Genomic DNA, 22278 nt, shown 5'->3' with positions numbered 1-22278 from the left:
CTATAAAATAATTCAAAGGGCACCAAACATACAAAGAGCATGTTTATTTTCTTGGGAACTTTGGAAATACCTATTGTGTGCAATTTTCTCCTGTTTCCAAGCACCCAGTGCTGCTACACACAACACACCAAGAGAAAAGAATGCTGGACTTAAACTATTTTTCAATATATATTTCTCTTCATATATGAAAGAAAAGACTGGTTGAGGTACCATATTTTATTTGCCCCTTGTTGCATTATTATTTTTTTTTTACTATTGCCACCAATGCCTCTTATTGAATCTTGAGAACCCCCTCTTCACTTGTCTTCTCTTTCAAGTTCTCCTTCCTGGAGTTAATGAAGTTACCAGTGTCCAGGCTAGCTCACTCCTTGCTACTGGAACTTTCCCTACTTACAGTGAGGTTGGAGCCAGCTCTGGGTGCAGCAGGAGGCAAAGGAGACTGAAATGAGTCCTCTTCTACTCATTGTCAGACCCAAAGAATGGACACAGAATGAAGAAGCAGAGCCTTTCTGTTTGTTTTCAGCAATGTTTATTGGAAACAGCAATCGCTTCCTGGGTGAGAGTTTATACATTAAGCAGTAAGATTTGCCTTTCACTCCACATGATCCACTACCGCAGGTGGCACATCGGAAGCAACACAGTAAATCTCTGAAAGAGTCTGTACAGCTAGATAAATAGAACTCTGGATACCTAACAGGACTTTCATGACTGATATAGGGGGAAAAAACAACACTGATAAGTTTACATACAGCACTGTACACACAAAATGGAGGTGGGGTAGAAGGGACAGATGTAGGAGTAATGACTGAATTGGGAGAGCTTTGCATATGCAGTCACATACCTTAAATTGCTAAGCACAAAAATCATCTTTATTTGGTCCTCATTGAGGGCAAATACACACAAACAATGTTCAAGGAACACAAGGTAAAAGTGGAAAGTAAAGACATTTACTGTTTCTTGGTCTATGAAGTCGTGGGAAATGGTTACTAGTTTCTTCTCCTTGTATCACTGTGCCTAATGAATCTATGTAATGAAACATATAATTCATAAATAAAACTGAAGGGAAGAAAACTGTTTCCTCTTCCCTGTACCCTCCAGAAATGGTCTAAATATATACATGGCTTCTGTACAGCAAGAAATTTAAACTTGGAAAACCAGATCTCTTCCCAATTCCTCATAATAGAGAATTTCTTCTTTTCAGCCCCTTCTACAATATGCTGACTGCTAACTGTCTTACTTAGAAATAAATGAGTATCGCCCTGCAACCTTGGATTTAATAGCAGGGGGTAAAGAACACAGGCTGTACCTCAGAAATAGGCATCAGTAGGGGGAACAAAAGTGACTGTTTCCGGAGAATGCTTTGAACCCACCATTAATACTTTTCTACTACTGGCATCAGGAAACTAATTCATTCAGACCAGAAGACAATTTGCTGGTGAGGGAGGCTTTCTTTGACAGTTCCATGCCTCACACATTTGGGAAGGGACAGAGTGAAAGAAGGAACTTTCTCCTCTGTGAATGAAGAAGATGAGACCTTGAATGGCCCCCGGGTGATAGACAATATCTTCAGTAGGATGGTTTTTCTGTGATGTGGCTCATGGTCATATTCTAAGAAACCACAGCCTCCTGAGAACTGGGTCAACAGCAGTTCTGTGACTACTGGCTAGTCTCAGATGGTGTTTAAAAGCACATGCCATGCCCACCAGGCTTGGAAGATACCACCCGTCACCAAGGCTCCCATGGGAGCACACAAGTCAACCCAAGACACTTGTGGGGCATGATGACTTGGTCCACTGCGGCCTGCACTCGAGATGTGTTGTAAGCAGCATTACCAAAGCAGTGGTTAAACTTAACTATCTGGGTCAAGAGGAGGTGAGCCAGCCAGCATAACTTCCTAATGGGGCAGGGCAACCAGAATTTCTACATAGTTGATGGGGAAGAAGCCTGACTGGCCATGAAGCATCCCCTCATACCAGTTCTCATCAATTTGGTTGGTAAGTGTGATGATATCACCCTCTTTAAAACCCAACTCCCCTTCATTTTCAGGTTCAAAGTCGTACAGAGCTCGGCAGCAGGGCTGATCCATTGGGGCACCTGGGAGTAGGAACAGAAGAGAACACAAAAGAATGGGGGCCTTTAACTTGCAGTATCTACTGCCTGCTACACCCAGCTGGCTTCTTGTTCCCCTTCCTCCCTCCCTCGTACCTCTCCCTGCCAATGCTTCCTCTTGCTACTGAACTCCAGCAACGCTCCAGGGGCATCTTGCCCCTACTAGTTTTCTGATGCTTTCTTCAATCTTTGGAAGTTGGATATTCCTGTTTCTATTTTCAATGTGGATAAACGGCTACATCTATTCTTGTGATACATACAGCGGAGTTCATTAAGGTTTGCCTTCTCAACAATGCTCAGAGATGGGGGATACAATGACTTAGGGAGCTTATAATGAGATCTAGGTTAGTAACACAGCATGGCAAGAATCCTGTTATATTAGCACTTTAAAATCTCTGCACATTCAAAATACTACAATTAACTACATGTACCATGCTTTGCATCCTCAGAATAACAGTTCTCACTCTTTAAAAAATAACTCACCTCTGGAAAACTGCTGTAATGTAATGAAAGCAAAAGAATAAAATATGCTGGGTTCAAGTTCTTACTCTGTGTGACCCTGCACAAGGCACTTCACTCTTGGTTTCTTTTCCCAAAATTGAAATTAACAATAGAATTTACTTCATATTATTGTGTCTACTAAATGAGATGATGTTAAAAAAGAAATATAATTTATACTTGCTAAACTGTTGTAGTGCTTCAGAGCTACATAATAAATAATGTATTCCACCTTAAGTAAAATAATAAGGAATGGAATCATATCTTAAAAGTTATCTATCTAAAATGACCAAATATATTAATATAGCCCATGTACACTTATGAATATGAACTCAAGTGCGTACAGTTCTCATACAAACTAGCTGTCTTGGCAGGGAAACAATGTAATTAATTATTTTATTTATAGAAAGTCCCAAATTAAAATGGAAAAGCAAAATTATCTATTGGTTTGTGAGGAGAAGCACTGTTACAGATAATTTATATGACTAGTCCTGGTAGACAGCTACTTCAGAGCCACTGCTGTTGACACAAGAAGTCACAGCTACAGAGGTGAGAGCAGGGACAGCAAGCTGAGCTTCCTCTGTGGGCTCCCATCTCCCTTCCTTTCCAGCTCCCTGAGAGCATCTTATGCAAAGTTTTCTCCTAAAGAACATCAAGCAATGAAGATGCATGGAAAACAGGATAAAGCTGCATGTATCTAAAATTCCATAACTAGTGTAAGACAGTTCCCATGCTTTAACCAAGCCAACGTCATGGAGTTAGCAATGCCTCAAGCATGTCTATCCTATGGGGAGGGGGTGGAGAGTGATCGTGACAACTGAGAGAACACGTTACTGAGTGTGCATCAATATTCCTTGGAGAAAACAAAATTTAGCTCTCGTCAGACCAACCTCATTTACCACAGCATGGTGAACTGGGAGAGGGTGGGAGTAGGAAAAGAAACTTAGCAGGTGCTGAGGTTCAAAATACATCCATCTGCAAATATATTGAACCATATGCTCCTGTGACTCAAGAAATCCAGCTCCACACGTTCCTGGAGCTGCTGTCTCTGGGTGATGTGGGGTGTGTGTGGGTGCACACTGCCCAGGGGCTTCATTCTCACAAGCTGCATGCACAGAAGGGAAAAGATGACACGCCTAGTACCTGCCTGTGGCGCTTCAGGACCACAAAGGGGGGACGAAAATCAAATGTGTTTGCTAGGAAGTCTGTGCACTGCTGAGTGAGAGAAAAGGGTGATGCAAAGGAAGTTTTACAGAGAAGCGGTGGAGGGAAAGAAAAGGAAAAAAGATAATCCTTTAACAGTGTCTACCCAACGAGCCGTTCCATGAGAACTGTGTTATTGCACATTTCTCATGAAGTCAGGCTGGAATGCTCCTAGAAAGTCAGGAAAAATATTAACCCTGTGGACAAAGCCCAAGTAGTGAGGGCAGTGATCTGCACTTCTTACCTGCAGGCTTGGGAGTGCCGGTGTGGGAGAGGCCTCCATTGGGCTGAGTGCTGTCTCCAGTTGGAAATTCGAGGCTCATTCGAGGTTTAGGCTGATATTCTCTTCTAGGCTGAGATGAAGCTTGTCTTATTCTGCACAGAAAAGAAAGGAGAGGGGGAAAAAAAAAGACTGTTAGCTGATTTAGAAGTCAAAACAAAAAGCAACAAAATCAAGGAGATGCTTGGGCCACTTGCCAGGCTACCATGACAGAATGGGAAAATCAAAGGAGCCTTAGTTTTCTTGTATCTGCACCTATGCTCTTGGAGATGTCCCTTGTCAGTCTTACCCTTGCTGTCTTTATTCTTTCTCTCAGTCCCTCACTTCCTCCCTCCTTTATTCAGTGTTTTATGCCAATATGCACCATGCTAGGTGCCAGGAACACAGAGATGAGCAGGATACAATTCTTGCCCTCAAGAAGTTTATGGTCTGTAGGGGAACAGCACAACAGATTATCAAGTTATAGTAGTGCCGTTAGGGAGAGATCTATAAAGTGCTGTGGATCATGGGATGGGATGAGGGTAGGGAGCAGTCTACCTCACCTGGGAAAGATAAAGAAGTTTCAGGAAAGATGCAAAAGATCCCTAGTAGTCATTTCCAAAACACTGCAAGAAAGCTACTCTGTAGAACATGAGAAGTTTTGGAGGGAAGGGAGGAGAAAATACCGAGAAGAATGAGCAGTCTGAGATGTAGTGAGGGGAAAGGGAAAGAGGGAGAGCAAGAGAAAAGTGGAAAGGTATGGCCGATAATATATTCTGCATACCACTAAGTATTTTCCACAACTTCAAATACTGGATGAGCAAAGAACACCAGAGACGTGCAAGCATGGGAAGGGCTAAGGGCATGGTCATTGTAGAATGATTCTGACTTTCAATGTATTTCAGAGGAAAGAAAGGAAACTGGTCCTTTCACATTCGACAGATGTCACAAAGGCACGTACTTCTTTAGTATTCTGACATGTACAGTTTTAAACCTTTCTAGAGGCTTCAGTGATATACACATTCCCACAAGGCAAAGTGCACCAAAGGAAACTGCATGATCAAAGACCAAAGAAGATACAGAGGAGAGGAAGAGCCTGGCCAGATGGAAATAGATGACGTTTCCAACAGGGCAGCTCGATACCATGGGCGTCTTCACTGTGCACTCATCCATCTGATCAGCTATGTGAGTCTCAACTGGCCATGAGCTGAGAATAAAGGATGCTGGGTGATCTTTTGAGATATATATGTAGCAAAAATCATCCTGCTTCATCTGGCTAAGTAAAATAACACATAGAGACAGTTGCCAGCCTACAATGGTTTGACTCAATAATCTTTTGATTTTTGAAGATGGCAAAAAGATACACACAAAATAGAAACAGTACTTCAAACTTTGATCTTTTCCTGGGTCAGCAACATGCAATACAATACTTTATCACAATGCTGAGGTCAGGAGTCCAGGGAAGGGGGGGCAGCAAGCCACAAATCCTAGGCAGCAATATAATCATAGATATAAACAATCCCTATTCTACAGTGTACTGTGTTAAGCTATGTTGTTCCATAACTTAGGCATATTAAATGCTTTTGATACTTTGGGTTTATTGAATATAATCCCAAATTTAAGTCAGACAAGCAGCATCTATAAGATAGTGCAGTGTCACTGCATGTAGCTGTTCAGGCTGTGTCCCCAAATATTAAATGCTTTTGATAAATTTGGGATTATTTTCAATAAATCCAAAGTAAGTCAGACAAGCAGCATCTATAAGATAGTGCAGTATCACTCCATGTAGCTATTCAGGCTGTGTCCCCAAATCCAGACAGTCCATTTGCACAGAAAACTACTATAGCTCTCTCTGAAGTGCATCTAGGAGGTAGAAGAGGTATATGAAAATGGCTCTCTCTGATAGTGGAGGACTTTATTATCATTCAGAGAAACCTATGTTACGAAAAGGTACAGGTTTTCAAATAAGTTGTGCTTGAGAGTGAGCCTCAGCTCCACCACAGTGTGTGACCATGGGTTAGTTACTTCATCTCCCTAAGCCTCAGTTTGATCAACTGTTATTTAGTCTACAGGGATGTTTTAAGAATAATTATATGCCTTCAGTCCCATGCTGAACATCTGCTTGCCGAACACTGCATCCATCATCATCAACAGTATCTGGGTGTCCATCTGTGGCAGCCCAGTATAGAATCCAAGCATCAACCTCTCATAAACCCAAGACTAGATTCAAAAGAATAAAGTAAAAGCACAGACAAAATAAAAGCAAAACAAATAATCCACAAGATGCCTATGTAGGTCTGCAAGAATTTTGGTAAAAGTTTGTCTCCAAATGTATTCTGTTATTTTGGTTTTTTTACGAATCATTTTATATCAAGGACATGTGAATGAGAAATGCAAGGAACTGTAACCCACCTTTCCTCCAGTCTGACAGTGACCTGCTGCAGGATCTGCACTGCCTGTTTGTGGTACTCCAGTTGGGCTTGCACAAGTGCAGAGAGCTGGCTCACCTGTTCAATCTGCAGATGGATGGGAAATCACGCTTCAGTTACCAGGTCACTGTCCTGAAGCAGCTACTGCCCCATACATATCACTGTGCTGTCCCCAACACACAGCCCAGTTCTTGGCAACGCTGATGACTGTATGGCAGGTCAGGCTAAGACAGACAGTTCTGTAGGCTCCAAATTCCTTAGATAAGAAAGCATCCCTGTGCTCAGAACCACATGTATCAGTACCAGGAGGAGCAAGAGCATGAGTAAGAACCCCCACAAAGATAACATCACTCTATTAACAGTCTGATGTTTAGCTACCACCTTCTGATTATGATGTTGCTTCCTTTATTGATTTCTTATAGGAAAAAGATGCACTGACCAAAGAACTCTTTGTTACCTATATTTTTCATGCTAAGTTAATATTAGTACTGTAATAAAAATGTGAATATTGATCTCTCATATAAGGCACCATAGGAGGTAATAAGGAAAAACTTTGGTTCTCTCAGAGCTTCATTTATAGTGCATAGGGGCTTGATTAGGTGACATCTTGAGTTCTTTCTGGCGCTAATATTCTTAAGCATCCTTAGTTTCTCTTCATTTTGTGTCTCCTGCTGTGTTTTGATCAGAGTAGCAGCCTCCTAGTCAACAGAGATGATGTTAGCCTATGAGTTCAAGGGTGGGATGGGACCCTGGGTGTAAAGAAGGAGCCCTGAGATTCAGATTCCTATATTATTCCTCCTGAGTATTAAGGTGGTCAAAGGTTATTTCATATAAACACAAACTTTCACTGCCTCTGGAAGATAGCAAAGATTAGATTTGTTCAATATGCCTTCCCTACCACAGGAGGAAGGCAGTTAAGTGATGTTATGGTTAATTTTAGGTGTCAACTGAACTGGATAGCAAGCAAAGCACTATTTCTGGGTATGTATGTAAAGGTGTTTCCAGAAAAGATTAGCATTTGAATCAGTGGACTGTGTAAGGAAGATGTGCCCTTATCCAAAGTGCACCATCCACTTGGCTGAGGACCCAAATAGAGTAACACTGCAGAAGAAAGGCAAATTCTCTCTCTCCTGAAACTAGGCATCTACTCCTGCCCTTAGACGTCAGATCTCCTGGGTCTACAGCCTTCAGACTTGGTTTCTAGGACTTGCACCATCAACTCCACTGGCTCTCAGACCTTCAGGCTTGACTGAGCCATATTACCAGCTTCTGTGGTTTGGGATGGCATATTATAGGGCGTCTGAGACTGTAAAGTCATGTGCCAATCTCCCTGATAAATCCCTCTCCTCTCCATCTTTACCTATATCTGTATTTATATCCTATTGATTTCATTTCTCTGGACATCCTAACACAAGTAATGAGTACATAATATCCATGAACATTTTGGAAGAAGTTGATCAGCAGTTGATAGGGTAGGAGATGGGGATGAACAAGGACAGGAAAGCTGGTATAACAGGTCTTATTGCATAAATGAAATGAGGAAGGAGGGTCTTCCATAGTAATTTCAAAACTATAAAAATTTAACAGAATGTAATGTCTAAAGCAATGAACAATAATTCATCACCCTGGCTGTGCTTTTAAACCATTTTGTCTATACTCCGAATGTAGTACCTATGCTACTATTATAAATCTCAATAAAAATTACTGTTTCAAAGACAATGTCAACTTTACTTCAAAATATAGAACATCTTAATCTATGTTGGACACTCAATTCTGAATGTATTTTGGTTGACATTCTTTCATGACCTCAAATATGTACTCTGCATTTCAACAAAGTATTTTTTCAAGTATTGGATTTATTCATGGATCATTACAAACATTCTTTTTTCTCTTTGCACTACTGGAAATATTTTAAGATTCATTAGCAGGAAAAAAAATCTAGGTAAATCAAACTATAACAATGCAGAAAAACACTATTTCTCTACTTCATCACTTAAAATTATTTAAAAGAAGTAACCGTCTATGTGTTCTTACCACATAGTGTAATCTGATCTTAACATTTTTAATATCATACACTTTAACACATTAGTCTTGATCCTCAATGATAAGATTAAATTAAAAATCACAGAAGAGTCACTTACATCCATCTCCAAGAGATTGAACATGCTTGACTCAGCGATTTCTTTAGACTCATCAAATTTCTCCAGAGCTTGACGGAGCTCTTCATCTGGAATCTTGCCTTGTCGTTTCTTCTTATAATCAAAGTCCAGGCGTCGACCTTCTAACTTCTTTAGATGATGCTAAAAAAGTCAAGGGCAGGAATATGCTCTGAAAGGACTTAGAGAAAAGGTCTACTTGCAGCTCTTATCCATCATGCCTCTTAGCCTCCAAAATAAGAAAGGCTCTATTTCAAAAGAGCACATCACCAGAGAAACAAAGAAATATGCACTAAGGAGGCAAATGCTTCCAAATGTGGGGAAACAACTTCAAAACTAATTAAGAATGAGAAAGTAATTATGGGAAATTCCATTGTCCTTTATTTTCTGACTTTGCCAGGTCAAAGTCAAGCTGGACTTTGCCTTTCCCTCCCAATGACAAGAAGGGAATATGTTTGCACATCCTAAACACACTTAAAGGACATACTCAGGTCACAAATCTCCATCTTCAAGAGAAATGGTATCTCAGGAGAAGGCAAAGGAAAAATACTTTCCCTGAAGTAGTGTGCAAAGGAATGGTATTCTTGAGTTTTTCATCATTCAGTCTGTTAGAATCACCTAAGCTGTTCATCAATAAAATAAATAATTCCTGATCACCTGAATCAGAATATCCAGGGCTGGGCCTGGGACTCTCTATCTTAACGTTTGTTCCAGCTGACTGTGGCAGCTCTCGGGAACCACTGATTTAGCCAAAGCCTCTGCCTTGACAGATACAACTCAATCGCAAAGCCTCACTTGTACAGATTTCATCTAATGCTCCTCAATGAGCTGCAACCCCTCCTTGCAACATCCCCAGTCAGGCTGCCCAGTCTTTGCCCAACATTGTTGGTAGCCAGTGGGAAAGCCACGTTCCAAAGTCAAAAGGCACTTCCCCTACCCTGAGAGCAGCAGTCTTCTACTACTAATGAATGAAAGAAAATGCTGAACTTTCCCTTATTACTGGGTATGTCTGGAATTGAAGGGAAAGAGAAGAAAGCAGGGCCAGACTTTGCAAAGAACTGAGAAGAAAAGGAGGATGAAAAAATATCTTTCTCTCCCACTTCATCCCCTGCTCCTGGTCCATGGCTAATACAAACTAAATGATATCTGTTCCTCTGGAAGAGACATTCTTTTAAAACATCTGAACTTTTGGTCAGCTAGAGGTAGAGCACTGGGTCAGTTACAGTTTGGATGTAGAGCGCCAGTCTGCCCCTTACTGAGTGACCCTGAAGGAGTGGTAGGGCTGAAGGAGATTTAGCTAGAACAAGGAGAATCAGAGAACCTGATTCAAGCTATGCAAGTCCACTTAACAGTTCACAAAATTTAAGCTTCATCAGGTTCAGCAAATATTAATTGTTCAGTATCAGATTCAATGACTGAATGAGCAACATCACATATCCGGTCAGAGACAGATCCTACTGAATTTAATTTATTAAAAACAGCTTGATGAGGGGCTGGGACTGTAGCTCAGTGGCAGAGCACTTGCCTAGAACGTGTGAGGCACTGGGTTCAATCCTGAGCAGCACATAACATAAAACAAAGAAGATAAAGGCATTCTGCCCATCTATAACTACAAAAAAATTTTTAAAATAGCTTGATGATTCTGTAAGTTTTAGAAGGAGGATTATTTGCTATTCCTGTTCAATCCTAACAACCATTATGAAAATTAAAAAAATGTTTAAAGTGACAATATTTTACTTAAGCCAACAAATAGTTCAACTAGCATTTTAGGGGGCAATATCAGCCTAGCAAATCCAATTGATAAAATTATGCCTTCTCAGGTAAAGAATGTTATCCTTCCAAAGGGAAAGATGTTTGAAAAAACCAATGTGGGGCTGGGGAGATAGCTCAATTGGTAGAGTGCTTGCCTTGCAAGCACAAGGCCCTGGGTTCGATCCCCAGCACTGCAAAAAGAAAAAAAAAAAAAAACTAATGTGGAAACTGAACACAGAGAAGTCACATGTAATACACAAGAGGAGCACAGTCACAACAGTAGGCTGAAGGGTACCGTATTTCCAGTTTCTCTTAATTTGTCTTGCAGTATGGTTCTGAATTTCATGTGCCCAGTTCTGTCAACATAAATATTGACTTAACAAAATGTTTTCTAAAGGAAATGGGCATCTAGACACCTCCTAGAGGACTAGTTGCACATACCTGAATTTCCCTTAGATCTTTGTCATGAAGATTCTGAAGGGGGTCAATGAAGTTCTGCTTCACTTCCATGTCCAAAGAGTCTTTTACTTCTGAAAGTTCCCGCATGGCCTCCCCTACCTCACCAAGTGCTGGACCTGGAAGGAGAGAAGTTCTTATACCTTCAAGAACAAAGATGAACTACACTTGCAATAATAGGGCCTTCACAGATGAAAATGGAGGGATTACACATCCCAAAGATGACACAGACCAGAGAACTGTGTAATGTCTTTCCCACTTAGGATGCTCATTCTGGGAACCAGACTCAACATCCCCTACTAATGGGGAATATCCTGTATCACCAAGAATGTAACAATTTACTTTATTTTAAAAAAGTAATTTGAGAGGCTCTCTGCCCTCTCCTGAAAGTACCAGCTCTTGTCGATAGGGGACCAGTTTCAGACCAATGCGTTGAGAAGAAGTAAATACCATGAATGAAGAGGCAGGTTCAACCAGGAAGAACAGTCAGCATGTCATGAAGCACATGTCCCACATCACAAGGGGGTGAAGACAAGAGATATTTAGTGTTATAGTTGAGTACTGGAGAACTGGGGTGGTGAAGGAATAAATAAAGTCTCACCTGGGACAGTGGGATAAAGTACAAATACAAAGGAGCTAAGATCTAAGAGAAAGCCCACGTGGGAGGATGTTGAATTGTGCTGTGACTGCTTCCTCTAGCTCCATTCTCATTTCCTGCCAGACACACCCAACAGAAAGCGCAGGGGCACCTGGGCATGTCAATCACACCTCATCACAGAAAAAGAAAAATAAACAAAAAACACAGACAAGTCATCTTGCAAGAGATGAAACAATTCCAAAAACAAATTTTTGGCTGTGTGTGAGAGTCAAAACATAAAATAGTTTGACTAACTTCCTACAGAGTTTCTTACCAGCACTATAGCCCCCATAAATAACCAAAGGAACCACACTGTGAGAAAGCACGGCATTCCTTACCAAAGTTGCAATCATCTCCAAGCTCCCTTCCGAACTTCAGCATGGCCTCTGCAAGTAGTGCCTCTGCCTGAGGATAGCCTGGCCCCTTCTCCTGGCCACGGATTTTAGACATGGTGTTGATCATGCTGAGCTTGGCTCTGGAAGCTGAAGGCAAAGAGAGAACAGGCTTCTCAAGTCAGCAATGCGGTATGGTGGAAACAGGGTTGAAGAGAGGAGCAGATCTTAGATTAGCCTCAGCTCAACAATCAAATCAGCTCAACGATCAAAAATCATACCTTTATCCTTCCTGGTTTGGACTTCACTTGAAAAATGTGGATGTTGATGTATAGATAGATAAAACCGAGATAGAAAGATATTGATGTAGACATATATTTACATATGTATGTAAATACAGACACATGTTGATATACAGTCACTAAATTCTCTTTCCCTTCAAATCCTATGAGGAATTAAAAGGCAAAGTTATTCTCAGAGAAGCAAGAATAGGGGCTCAGATCCTGTCCCATCTGTTTCTCCCTGTCCCTTCTTCATTCTGGTGGCTTTAGCTGAGATTCTGTGGCATCAGGTGGCTCCACAGAGACCACTCTGGAAACTCCTGAATTATGTGATGATCTCTAACTTTATTCCAGTTTTATATCTCAATTCTAGAAGTCTATGGAATAAAGTCCAAAATCAATGGTAAATCATTGGAGTGTGAGCCTTATGCCATGTTTCAATTACACCATCTATAAAATAGAACTATGTTCAAAATAATTTCTTAGTTAAGATGATGACCATAAATAGTTACGTGAAGAAGAAAAATAGCGTGTTCATTAAAAAGACTTAATTACGTCTCTTGCACATAGCTACATCTGAAAATTAGTTTAATGCCTCAAAGACAGCATGTCAATTTTTTATTTGGCTTTTATTTTTATAAAAGAAGATACTTAGTAAGCAGTTCCAGTCTTAGTGGAAGAAATGGCTTTATTAACAAGTTAGTAAAGCTTATGATTTAATTTATTCTAGGATGTCTGGGTTCCTCATGTTCATTGTTAGAGCTGGGATTACACATTAACCCAGGACTGTGCCCGGGATTCCATTTGCAAGGAAACCCCTGACAGAACCTCAGCTAAAGGTACTTCCAGCATTCAGTGGCTGACATTTAATCTTGAACATCTAGTTGAAATAGGCTCTTATTTAAACTTTGGGCCTAACTGGTGTAAACTAGAGATAAGAGAGTTATCATAGGAGGATTCTCCAACCCTGCCTAGGGACATTACAGTGAGTGAGACAATTAAGGTCCTGGCTTTCAGGGTTTATAAGGACCTGAGGGTAAAGTCTATTTTAAGAGTAATTAGTGTGAAGTATACATACTAAGTGCCTTGATGGGGGTCTGCAGTGAGTTACAGGAACAGGGCGCTGTCTAACTTATGGGGTGGAACACTGCAAAGGATTCTCAGAAGGATATATCACTGAGCTTAAGACCATACAGAGTACAGGTTGGTTAAAAGCACGTGCAAAACTAGAGGTGACTGTAAAAATGTAAAACTCACCTTTTAATACCTCAACTTTCCATAGAAAAGTGTATCACAGGTATTAAATTTTAAAAAATTAAAAATGTCTCATGATCACCCATTTTTGAGAGGACCCTGTCATTAGAGTTGAATTGCAAAGCTGTTTCTGCAGTCAGCCACATCTGAGACCCAGGAAAGTCCCAGTCCCTGTCCTCACGGTGCTCACCACACACTGAGGAGCTGGGCAGACAGGCGGTGGTCTGATAGGATAAAAATTATAAAGGCTGATACACACAAGGTGCTGGGGAAAGTGAAGAAGAGTAACATCAGCATAAACAAAAGAAATAAGCCAACATCTGACAAGGAGGTATGCAGGGTGATCACACGGAAAAGAGACCAAAGAAGGTGGTGAACAACGCATGGTGGGCAAGCCTCCAAATCCTGTTTTGACCATTTTACATTCCATAGGTTTATTCCATTTATGAAAGCTGGGTACTGATGAGTGCTTATACCTTGCTTCTGCTAAAAATTGCCTTTTGGTAAGCAATTTTAAATGGTTTAATATATTTTAGCTACTTTTCAAATTCCTCATTTCAACTGTTGCTGAATTGTGAAGAGCCCTGTTCTCTTACTAGTTACTGAAGAACATCTTTGGCACATTCCACCTCTTCACAAGGAAGATGAAAGCCATATTTTATTGCCTTATTTATTTCTTCAAATGATCTAGAAAAACTATTAGTCCACATATTGAAGAGGTTGGCTTTTAAGTTCACTCTCAAACTCATTAAATTTTTATTAAGAACCTTGGGTTGGCAAAAATTTTCTGTTCTTGAAAAATATCATCAGACCTTGGAATTACCATCTGCAAATGTTAACATAATCATTTCAAAATGATTTTCTAAAGGACACTGAGTATAAGCCTGGAAAATACAAATATAAGATGTTAAGATTCCTTTGGGACCACAGCCTGGATTGTTTCTGCAAGTTGTACGTGACCTTGGAAACCTAAATCCCTTTTCTCCTAAAGGGGCCCGATTATTCTCCTTCAAAATATCTCCCCCTGCTTCATCACTTGATTCTCTCCTACGAACTGTTATATTCTCTCTGAATATGCCCCACCTTTACCTGCCCACCATCGCCATCTTAGTTCATTTGGTTTACTGAAGAAACAGCCTCCTATCCTAATAGCCATCTCTCCCCTGGGCCATGAGCGCAGGCCCCTGGTCTGTGTATCTCCCAGTTGGGGTTGGCACACAGCTGTGCACACGGGAGATGTTCCACACGCCTGCTGGAGGCACGAAGGGACGAATGAGTAGACCAACACAGAGACAGAGCAGGGCAGTGACTGGCATAAATGGACTGCTCACACGCCGAGAGCCTTCTGAAGCATAAAATGGGAACAAGAAACCTCGTTTCTTTTTTGAGAAATAAAAGGAATGGCATTTCAACAGATTTTCTTTTTTTCTTTTTCTTTTTTCTTTTTTTTTTTAGAGAGAAAACACCTGACCCTGTGAGCACAGGATTCTGCAGCAGTCACTGTGTGCACTGTGAGACTCGCCAGCTGATGTGTTTAGATTGAGGGTAGTATCCCTCAACGTCCATGTATTAAGGGCTTGGTCCCCAGGTTGTCACTATGTGGAGGTCGAGGAACCTCTGGAAGGGGGTCTATTGGGAGATTCTTGGTCACTGGGCGGTGGGGGTATATGTCTCTTCCTGCTCTGACTTGAGAGGCAACCCTTTGTTTCTATACAAGTTCCTAAAACAATGGGTTCTCATTCACTGCCCTCCCTAGAGGCCACACCAGCATGAGTAACAGAAGTTTTCTCAGGAAATAAGGAAGCAGTGCCTCCAAATTTCTTAGAGAAAATGATCTACTAGTCTGTATTTGAATTATCAAAGACATATAAAGGTAAAGAGTATATATACCACCATTTCTTTAGCCATTCATCAGTTGAAGGGCATCTAGGTTAGTTCCATAACTAGCTGTTGTGAATTTAGCTGCTATGAACACTGACGTCGCTTCACCACTGCAGTATGCTGATTTTAAGTCCTTTGGGTATAAACCAAGGAGTGGGATAGCTGTGGTATATATATATACAATGGAATATTACTCAGCCATAAAGAAGAATAAAATTATGGTATTTGCTGGTAAATAGATGAAGTTGGAAAATATTATGCTATGTGAAATAGGCCAAGCCCAAAAAACCAAAGGCCAAATGTTTTCTCTGATAAGTGCATGACAATATATAATAAGGGGGGCTGGTAATGGGGGGGAAGAGAAGAGTGAAGGAAATTTGGAAGGTGTAGAGGAAAATGGGGTGGAAGGGGGTGGATGACAAAGATAGTAAAATGAAACAGACAGTATTACTCTGTGTATATGTATGATTACATGAATGGTGTGAATCTACATTTTTTACAACCATAGAAATGAAAAGTTGTACCCCATTTGTGTACAATGAATCAAAATGCAGTCTGTAAAAATAAAAAATATTTTAATAAAAAAATTTAAAATGTTATTTTGTAATTGAGGAAAGAAAAAAATAAACATACTGGAAAAGAAACAAGGAGAGGTGAACAATGGTTAGGACTGGATGGGAGATGGGAATGAAAAATCTCTTCTTCATATGCTCTGTATTTTTCCAGGAGAAATTTTACTAGTAGACAGGAGGTGATATTGAAGTTTATGGTACCTAACAAAGTAAATAAACAAATGAATTTTTATGAAAAGGTCAAAGAGTGACATTTTCAAACACACACAAGGAAGGTCACAACTTTTCCCCCTTCCCAGGCTAATGGAAGAGTTCTACTAAAATGAAAGTATAAATCAAGAAATGGGACAAGTATGGGATCCAGAACATAAATAGGAACCCAAGGTAAAGAAACAGGCAGAAGGAATCCCAAGATGACTACAAAGAGAGGTCTCAAGAGAGTTCCAGTATTCCAGGCACCACAGGCAACTACAGCGGACCCTACACATAACCAGGCGTATGCAGCTCTATGAGCCAGGAGCTGCAAAGGAGTGACATGCTCCCCGGCTCCACAGCATTAATTCTCAAGTTCGCTTTGCTCCCCATGCTCCCCAGTGGGATCACACTGCAGTTGCCTGCCATCATACTATGCCTTATAATGTGCCCTTTACTGGTTTTCTCTTCTTTCCTACTCTCCTCACAGGGTTTGCTGGAATCAACTTGCAAACCAAATACTTGTGCTAAGTCCTTGTCTGTGGCTTGCTTCTGAGGAACTCAACTGAGGGAGGAGCCAATCCACCGTGCAGCATCGGATGTTTCAATGATGAACACCAGACAGGTTTCAGTGTTTTGCAAGGAAATTTATATGGGAGGAGCTTGGGAAAGAACTGGTGAAGGGTACACAGAAAATTCTGAAAATGAAAGGTAAGATATAGACTAACTCCAAGAAAAACAAAAATATACACAAGAAAGAAAATATTTATTATTCTACATGCCTCAGCTTTGTACAAAGTTTACAAGAACATAAAAATTAAATACTGATGAAACACAAATTATGCTACAAACATACCAGAAAAATGAGAGATGAGAAGTATGTGAAAAATGAGAAGATAGGAAAAAGAACAAGTAATTCCAATTTTCCAAGTTGTGAATCAAATGGAAAACATCTAAAACTGAAAAACTAAGCAGGATCAACAGAAAGATTGTTTTGAGATTAGACGCAAAAGCCAAAGAAATGGCCAAGAGAGCTGATTTTGGGAAGAAGAAATGGGGGAAGGAATGTAATCCTGGAGAGACTGCTATGTTTTGTAAAATGTATTTAAACTACTTGCTTTTTAATGTTTGTGTATTATTTCTATTCTAAAGAATTAAATTTAAAATATTTTCCATATATTTTTCCCATGGGGAAAAGGATGTTTAAAACAAGTCCTCAGTTACAGGGGGTGGGGGAAGAGTCCTCAGCTGACCATGTGGCACACACCTGTAATCCCAGCAGGTTGGGAGACTGGGGCAGGAAGAAGGCAATTTTGAGCCAGCCTTGGCAACTCTGCAATATCCCGTCTCAAAATAAAAACAAAAGAAGAGCTGGAGGTGGAGCTCAGTGGTAGAGTGTCCCTGAGTTCAAGCCCCGGTACTAACAGGTAGTTGGCTGACAGACAGACAAATAAAACAAATCCTCATCTAGTGATCACAGCAGATAAGCAGTATTCTGCCTTGACAATCAGGCCACTGCTCCAGCCCCTGGGGCCTTTCAGTCAAAAGGTTTGGTGAAAACATACACTCACTGGTATAGAGACAACTGGGAAGACAAAAATTAATAAGGCTTGACAGGTGGAATGCTATCAGGAAGTACCATCAGGAGAAAGAGTCTGATGTCTCCATCAGTGATTTCTAGAAGGAAATTTATGGATTGGACTGAAACAGCAGGAAGTGAAAATGGGATAACCAAAAAGAGCTCCTACTCAGATAAACAGGGCAGTTGCTATTTTGAAACTATGCTCAACATCTATTCTCTCTTAAGGAAGACAAATGAGGGTAGCTAAGCCTCAATCTTCATCAGTGCCCAACCCTGAGGCATCATCTGCAGCATCCTGACCAGCTTTCTAATTCTGGGGACAGCCAAAGGGAAGTCCAGGCTCTGCTTCCCAGCAGCCCCACACGCCTTGCCTAAGATATTTTCCGCTGACCTAAAAGCAGTGCCCATGTGAGTCACTGCTCAGTCTCCCCTAAGGCCATCTGTCCAGTGTGGCAACTAGCTGGAAATGCTGCACATCCAGTACCTCCGCTCTTAGTTTTTAAGATTTTTACTTTTTCATCCAAATTAATGAAGAGGAAAACAAACCACTATTAGGTCTTAGCTTTCATGGAAAGAAGCAGAGTGCATTAAATTAGGCATTAGTTCTGAACACATGCAGACATAGGTAGAAATTCAGCCTGTAAATTCTGTTGTTAGCTGTGTATCCCTGAAAATTATCTCATTCGTAAGGTTGTCACCAGTGCTCAAGGATAAACAGAAAACCAGGCTCTCCTGGGGGAGTTTGTGCTGCCCTGTTCCAAGGTCAACTTGGTTGTACAGGGAACCATGTTTCTCGGAGTCCCTTCCCCTCCTGTTTCCGTGGATCAGAACTGGACCAGCAAGAACTGGGAACAAGAAAAGGGAGGCTGTTCAAGAGCTGGGAGGCAAAGGCAAAGAAGCAACCAGGACACTCTGGAGGCTGTCAATGATAAGGGAGCCAGAGACAGGCAGAGGTGCCAACAGGCTCCAGGTTGCCCTCGCTCTTCCCACTGTGGGCTGAGTCCTTTCATTTAAAAGTATGACTCTTTTTATAAAACTCTTCTGTACACATCAATTTTTTCTAATCCATAAAGAAGGCTTCTGTGTTCAAAAGCACCCTGATCTCCCTCTGTGCTCTGAAATGGAGCTAGCAGCTGCTGGTCAAGTCTCATCACTCCAACTGTGGTCTGTCTGATGGGCTGGTTGGAGTGTGGGTCAGGCTGTGGGCAGCTGGCCTGCCTTCCCTTACGAATGTCAGACATTATGGGTCCCAAGGTGGCCAGTCCTTTCCATTTCTCTATTCATGAAGTGCAGAAGGGTAGGGTCCTACTTCTCAGGTGGTCCAGGGAGCCACGACTTTGTACTCCTTATCCTACTCATTACCTGATGTTTTAAAACACTTCATCTTTAAATTTCACCATGAAGTTTTGCTTTATGTGAGAATGACAAAAATCCATCTTACACTGTCCCTGAATTAGGAAACAGGTTCTCATTTCCCCCAACCAGACAGGGTTCCTTAGCTAAATTATGGGTTCTAGCTAAAAAGAATTTTTAAAAGATCAAATTTAAAAACAGTAAGTATTTTACATTGGAAATAATTACTACTCTTCCCACAAAACATTCTAAAATTGTGCCTGATTGAATTATTTACCAAAACATGTTTTTAAAAGATTTTCCCTGGGATATAATGAAACTAGTATTGATTAAACACTTATGTGAAGGAGAGTGCTGGAAGTAAGACTCCCACCTCTGCCCCCAAGGAGCCGTCCTCCACTGGAGAGCCAGGGGGCCCACTCCCTAGCACCAGGCAGAAAATAGGCCATGCCTTGTGGGTGGTTGTAAACATTCACACAGAGAAAAGGGCAACCAGTTCCCCTAGAAAAGTAAGGGCAGGGAAAGGTAATGAGCAGTGCTTTCTAAAAGAGTCAACTGTAAAGGCAGAGCAGGGAAAGGATATTCTCAGCATCTGAGAAAAGGAGCAAGGTACCCAAATTGATATCAAGTGTTCAGAGGGTGCAGAACCACCAGAACTCTCAAAAACAGCACGTGGGAAGACAAACTGGCAGAACATTTTGGACAATCACTTGGCAGCATGATTCAATCTGAAGTGACATCCACCCGGCAAGCCTATTGTTCCACCTCTAGGCGTACGTCCACCAGAGATGTGTACATATATGACACGCATTGTACATAAAAGGAGCTATTCAAAGCAGCTAGAGAGTGGAAATACCTTTGGTTTACTGGTGACAAAATGGACAATAAATGGTGTGTTTTCTCATGAGGGAACATTCAGAGATGAGAAGGAAAGAACCACTACACACAGTAGTAAATGCAAAGTTGAACAGAAAAAGCCAGATCACAGGAGCACCTGCTGGGCATATGGTTCTGTTTAAGGGACTTATAAGACAGACAAAAGAGTGTGATGTTGGAAGTCAGGGAAGCTGGTGTCAAGAAGGGCTTCTGGATCCTGAGTGCTCAGCTTCTTGAGTCTGTTGCCTTTATACAGGGTCATCGGTTTACACTATGCCACTGAGGGACGCACTTCTGATCTGTGCACTGCCCTGCTCCCCTAGGTCCAAGCCACTGTCATCTTCAGCCTAGATTATTAACATATGCTCCCCGCTTCTACTCTCACATGGAGAATAGATTCTAGGGTGCGAGAGTCAGGGTGCTCCCATTTGGTGTAAGTCATGTTGTATCAATCTGCCCCAAACCCTTTAATGTGTTCCCAGGTCATTCAGGGAAGAAGGCCAAGTCCCAACAATAGTTCTGAGGTCCTATATGCTCTAACCCCTTGGACATGCTCCTCATGCTACGGCTTTTTACTGTTTCCTGAACACACCAAGAACACCATCTTCCCAGACTCAGTTACTTTCTATTTTCCTTACTCTTCATTTTTCTTCACTGCATTGAGAGAACCACCTAACGTTAAATACTTATTCTCTATCAACCTCACTCCATGAAGGAAGGGACTTTGTCTCATCCACTGATGTACACCCAAGGCTTAGAACACTGCCTTAGAATAAATGTGGCAAATAATTAAAAAACCTGAATGGATTTATTCATTCCCAATGGAGAAAGCCAAAGTTACCTTAATGTGAAGATTAGAAATGATGTCTATAGAGCACTTCCTGGCTGTGCTTGGCATTTACAGAAATACTCATTAAAACAGAAGTTACAACCAATACAGCAAAGTCTTCTTGGTATGGAAGTAGGTTAACAATGAGGAAATCGAGAGAACAAATATGGCATCCCAAGATGTTCATGGACAAGAGGAAAGTTTGTATAGCAGAATAAACAGGCTTTAGGTGTAAACATCTAACGTTGTCTCTAATGTAACACCGAGGATGGGCACAAGAGAGCTCAATCTAGGATAATGGAATGGAGTTGTTCAGTGATGAATGTAAAAAAGATAAGGTGGCTGCTATGGATTGGATTGTGTTCCCTCAAAATGCATGTATTTAGAAACAGGGGTTTTAGAAGTTAACTAAGATTAAATGAGGTCATAAGGCTGGGATTCTATTTCAATAGCTATTATAATTCAGTGATGTGTACTCTATTCCAGGTATTTCAAATTGAGTTTGTTCAGTAAATACAAAGGAGAAAGACAAACTCTAGATACAGAATCAAAGCACATGAGTTCTTAAACAGCAACATGCACTAACTTCAATTGTTATGTGTCAAATAAAGAATATATATACTTTATGTATAAAGTAGATTTTAGGATTTATTCCTTGTAAAACATATGAGAAAAATAAGAAGAGATGTCCATACAAGAAGACTTGTAAGAAGGCTATGGGGGGGCTCAGTGAGAAGGTGAATGTCTACAGGTCAGCAGGAAAGTCCCCTTCAGAAAACAAATGGCCAGCACTTTCATCGTGAACAGCTCAGCCTCAAAAACTATGAGAACAGAATTTTTCTGTTGTTTAAGCCACCCATCTATAACACAAGGGGACTGAAAGTCACACTCTGAAGCTCTGGGGGACATGAATTTGGGGGGAATACTAATCAACCCACCACATTGTCTTTTAAATGATTATTTTAGCAAACAATATAAAATATTTTTTATGAACTTGCTGAATTGCTACATTTATGAGAGAACCATTTATTGAATAATTTTCATTTCACATGGATTTCTGAAGCTTCTATCTTTAAAAGATCCTACCCGGGGGTGTTATTCTTGGAATAGGCCAACCAAAAAGAATTAACTTTGAAAGGAGCCTCATAAAAATAAAAATTTATTGACTACATGATTTATTGATTCCTTGGGTAATGAAATTTTATTTATGGAAGCTTTATTTCCATAAGAACACAAGCATGTGGATCAATGAATGAATGAATATGTAATCAAAAGTTTTCACAAATCTAGAAGAGACAGGTCTCTAACGTCCTCCATGCTATAAAGGTCTCCCTGCCTCCATCCCCAGGTATACACTGGGTATCTGCTACCTACCTCCCTGTGGGAATCACTATTCTGTGGCAGTGGTATTTCTGCTTGACCAGCAGTGCTTTGGGGAGCCAGCTGTGTGGTTTTCCAAGTCTACCTTTAAAAACACCTTGTTGGCAGTTTGAAAATGGCCATAGGATACTTTGTAACACAGACACTGGCAACTGCTACAAGCTAAGGTGTTTCTTTTGGAGAGACTATTGTTAAACAATTAGCAGTATTAAAGCACTATGAAGTAGTTAACCTGCCAGCTTGAGGG

General features: G+C 40.9%; 1 protein-coding gene across 1 annotated transcript in view; it reads right to left on the bottom strand.

Annotated features, from left to right (window-relative positions):
* Positions 1-497: 497 nt before the first annotated feature.
* The window catches only part of SH3GL2 (SH3 domain containing GRB2 like 2, endophilin A1), a 212040-nt gene continuing 190259 nt past the window's right edge, over positions 498-22278 (bottom strand). The window contains exons 4-9 of the mRNA XM_079113197.1: positions 11838-11981; positions 10848-10981; positions 8640-8798; positions 6482-6585; positions 4055-4185; positions 498-2094 (exon numbers count right to left, since the gene is read on the bottom strand). Coding sequence (XP_078969323.1) covers positions 1895-2094; positions 4055-4185; positions 6482-6585; positions 8640-8798; positions 10848-10981; positions 11838-11981 — 872 coding nt within the window. The 3' untranslated portion in view covers positions 498-1894. The remainder of the gene's footprint in view (positions 2095-4054; positions 4186-6481; positions 6586-8639; positions 8799-10847; positions 10982-11837; positions 11982-22278) is intronic.

This window comes from Sciurus vulgaris (assembly GCF_902686455.1).
Source record: "Sciurus vulgaris genome assembly, chromosome: 15".
NCBI lineage: Eukaryota > Metazoa > Chordata > Mammalia > Rodentia > Sciuridae > Sciurus > Sciurus vulgaris.
The sequence above is the reverse complement of the archived record's forward strand: the minus strand, read 5'-3'. Positions and strand labels throughout refer to the sequence as shown.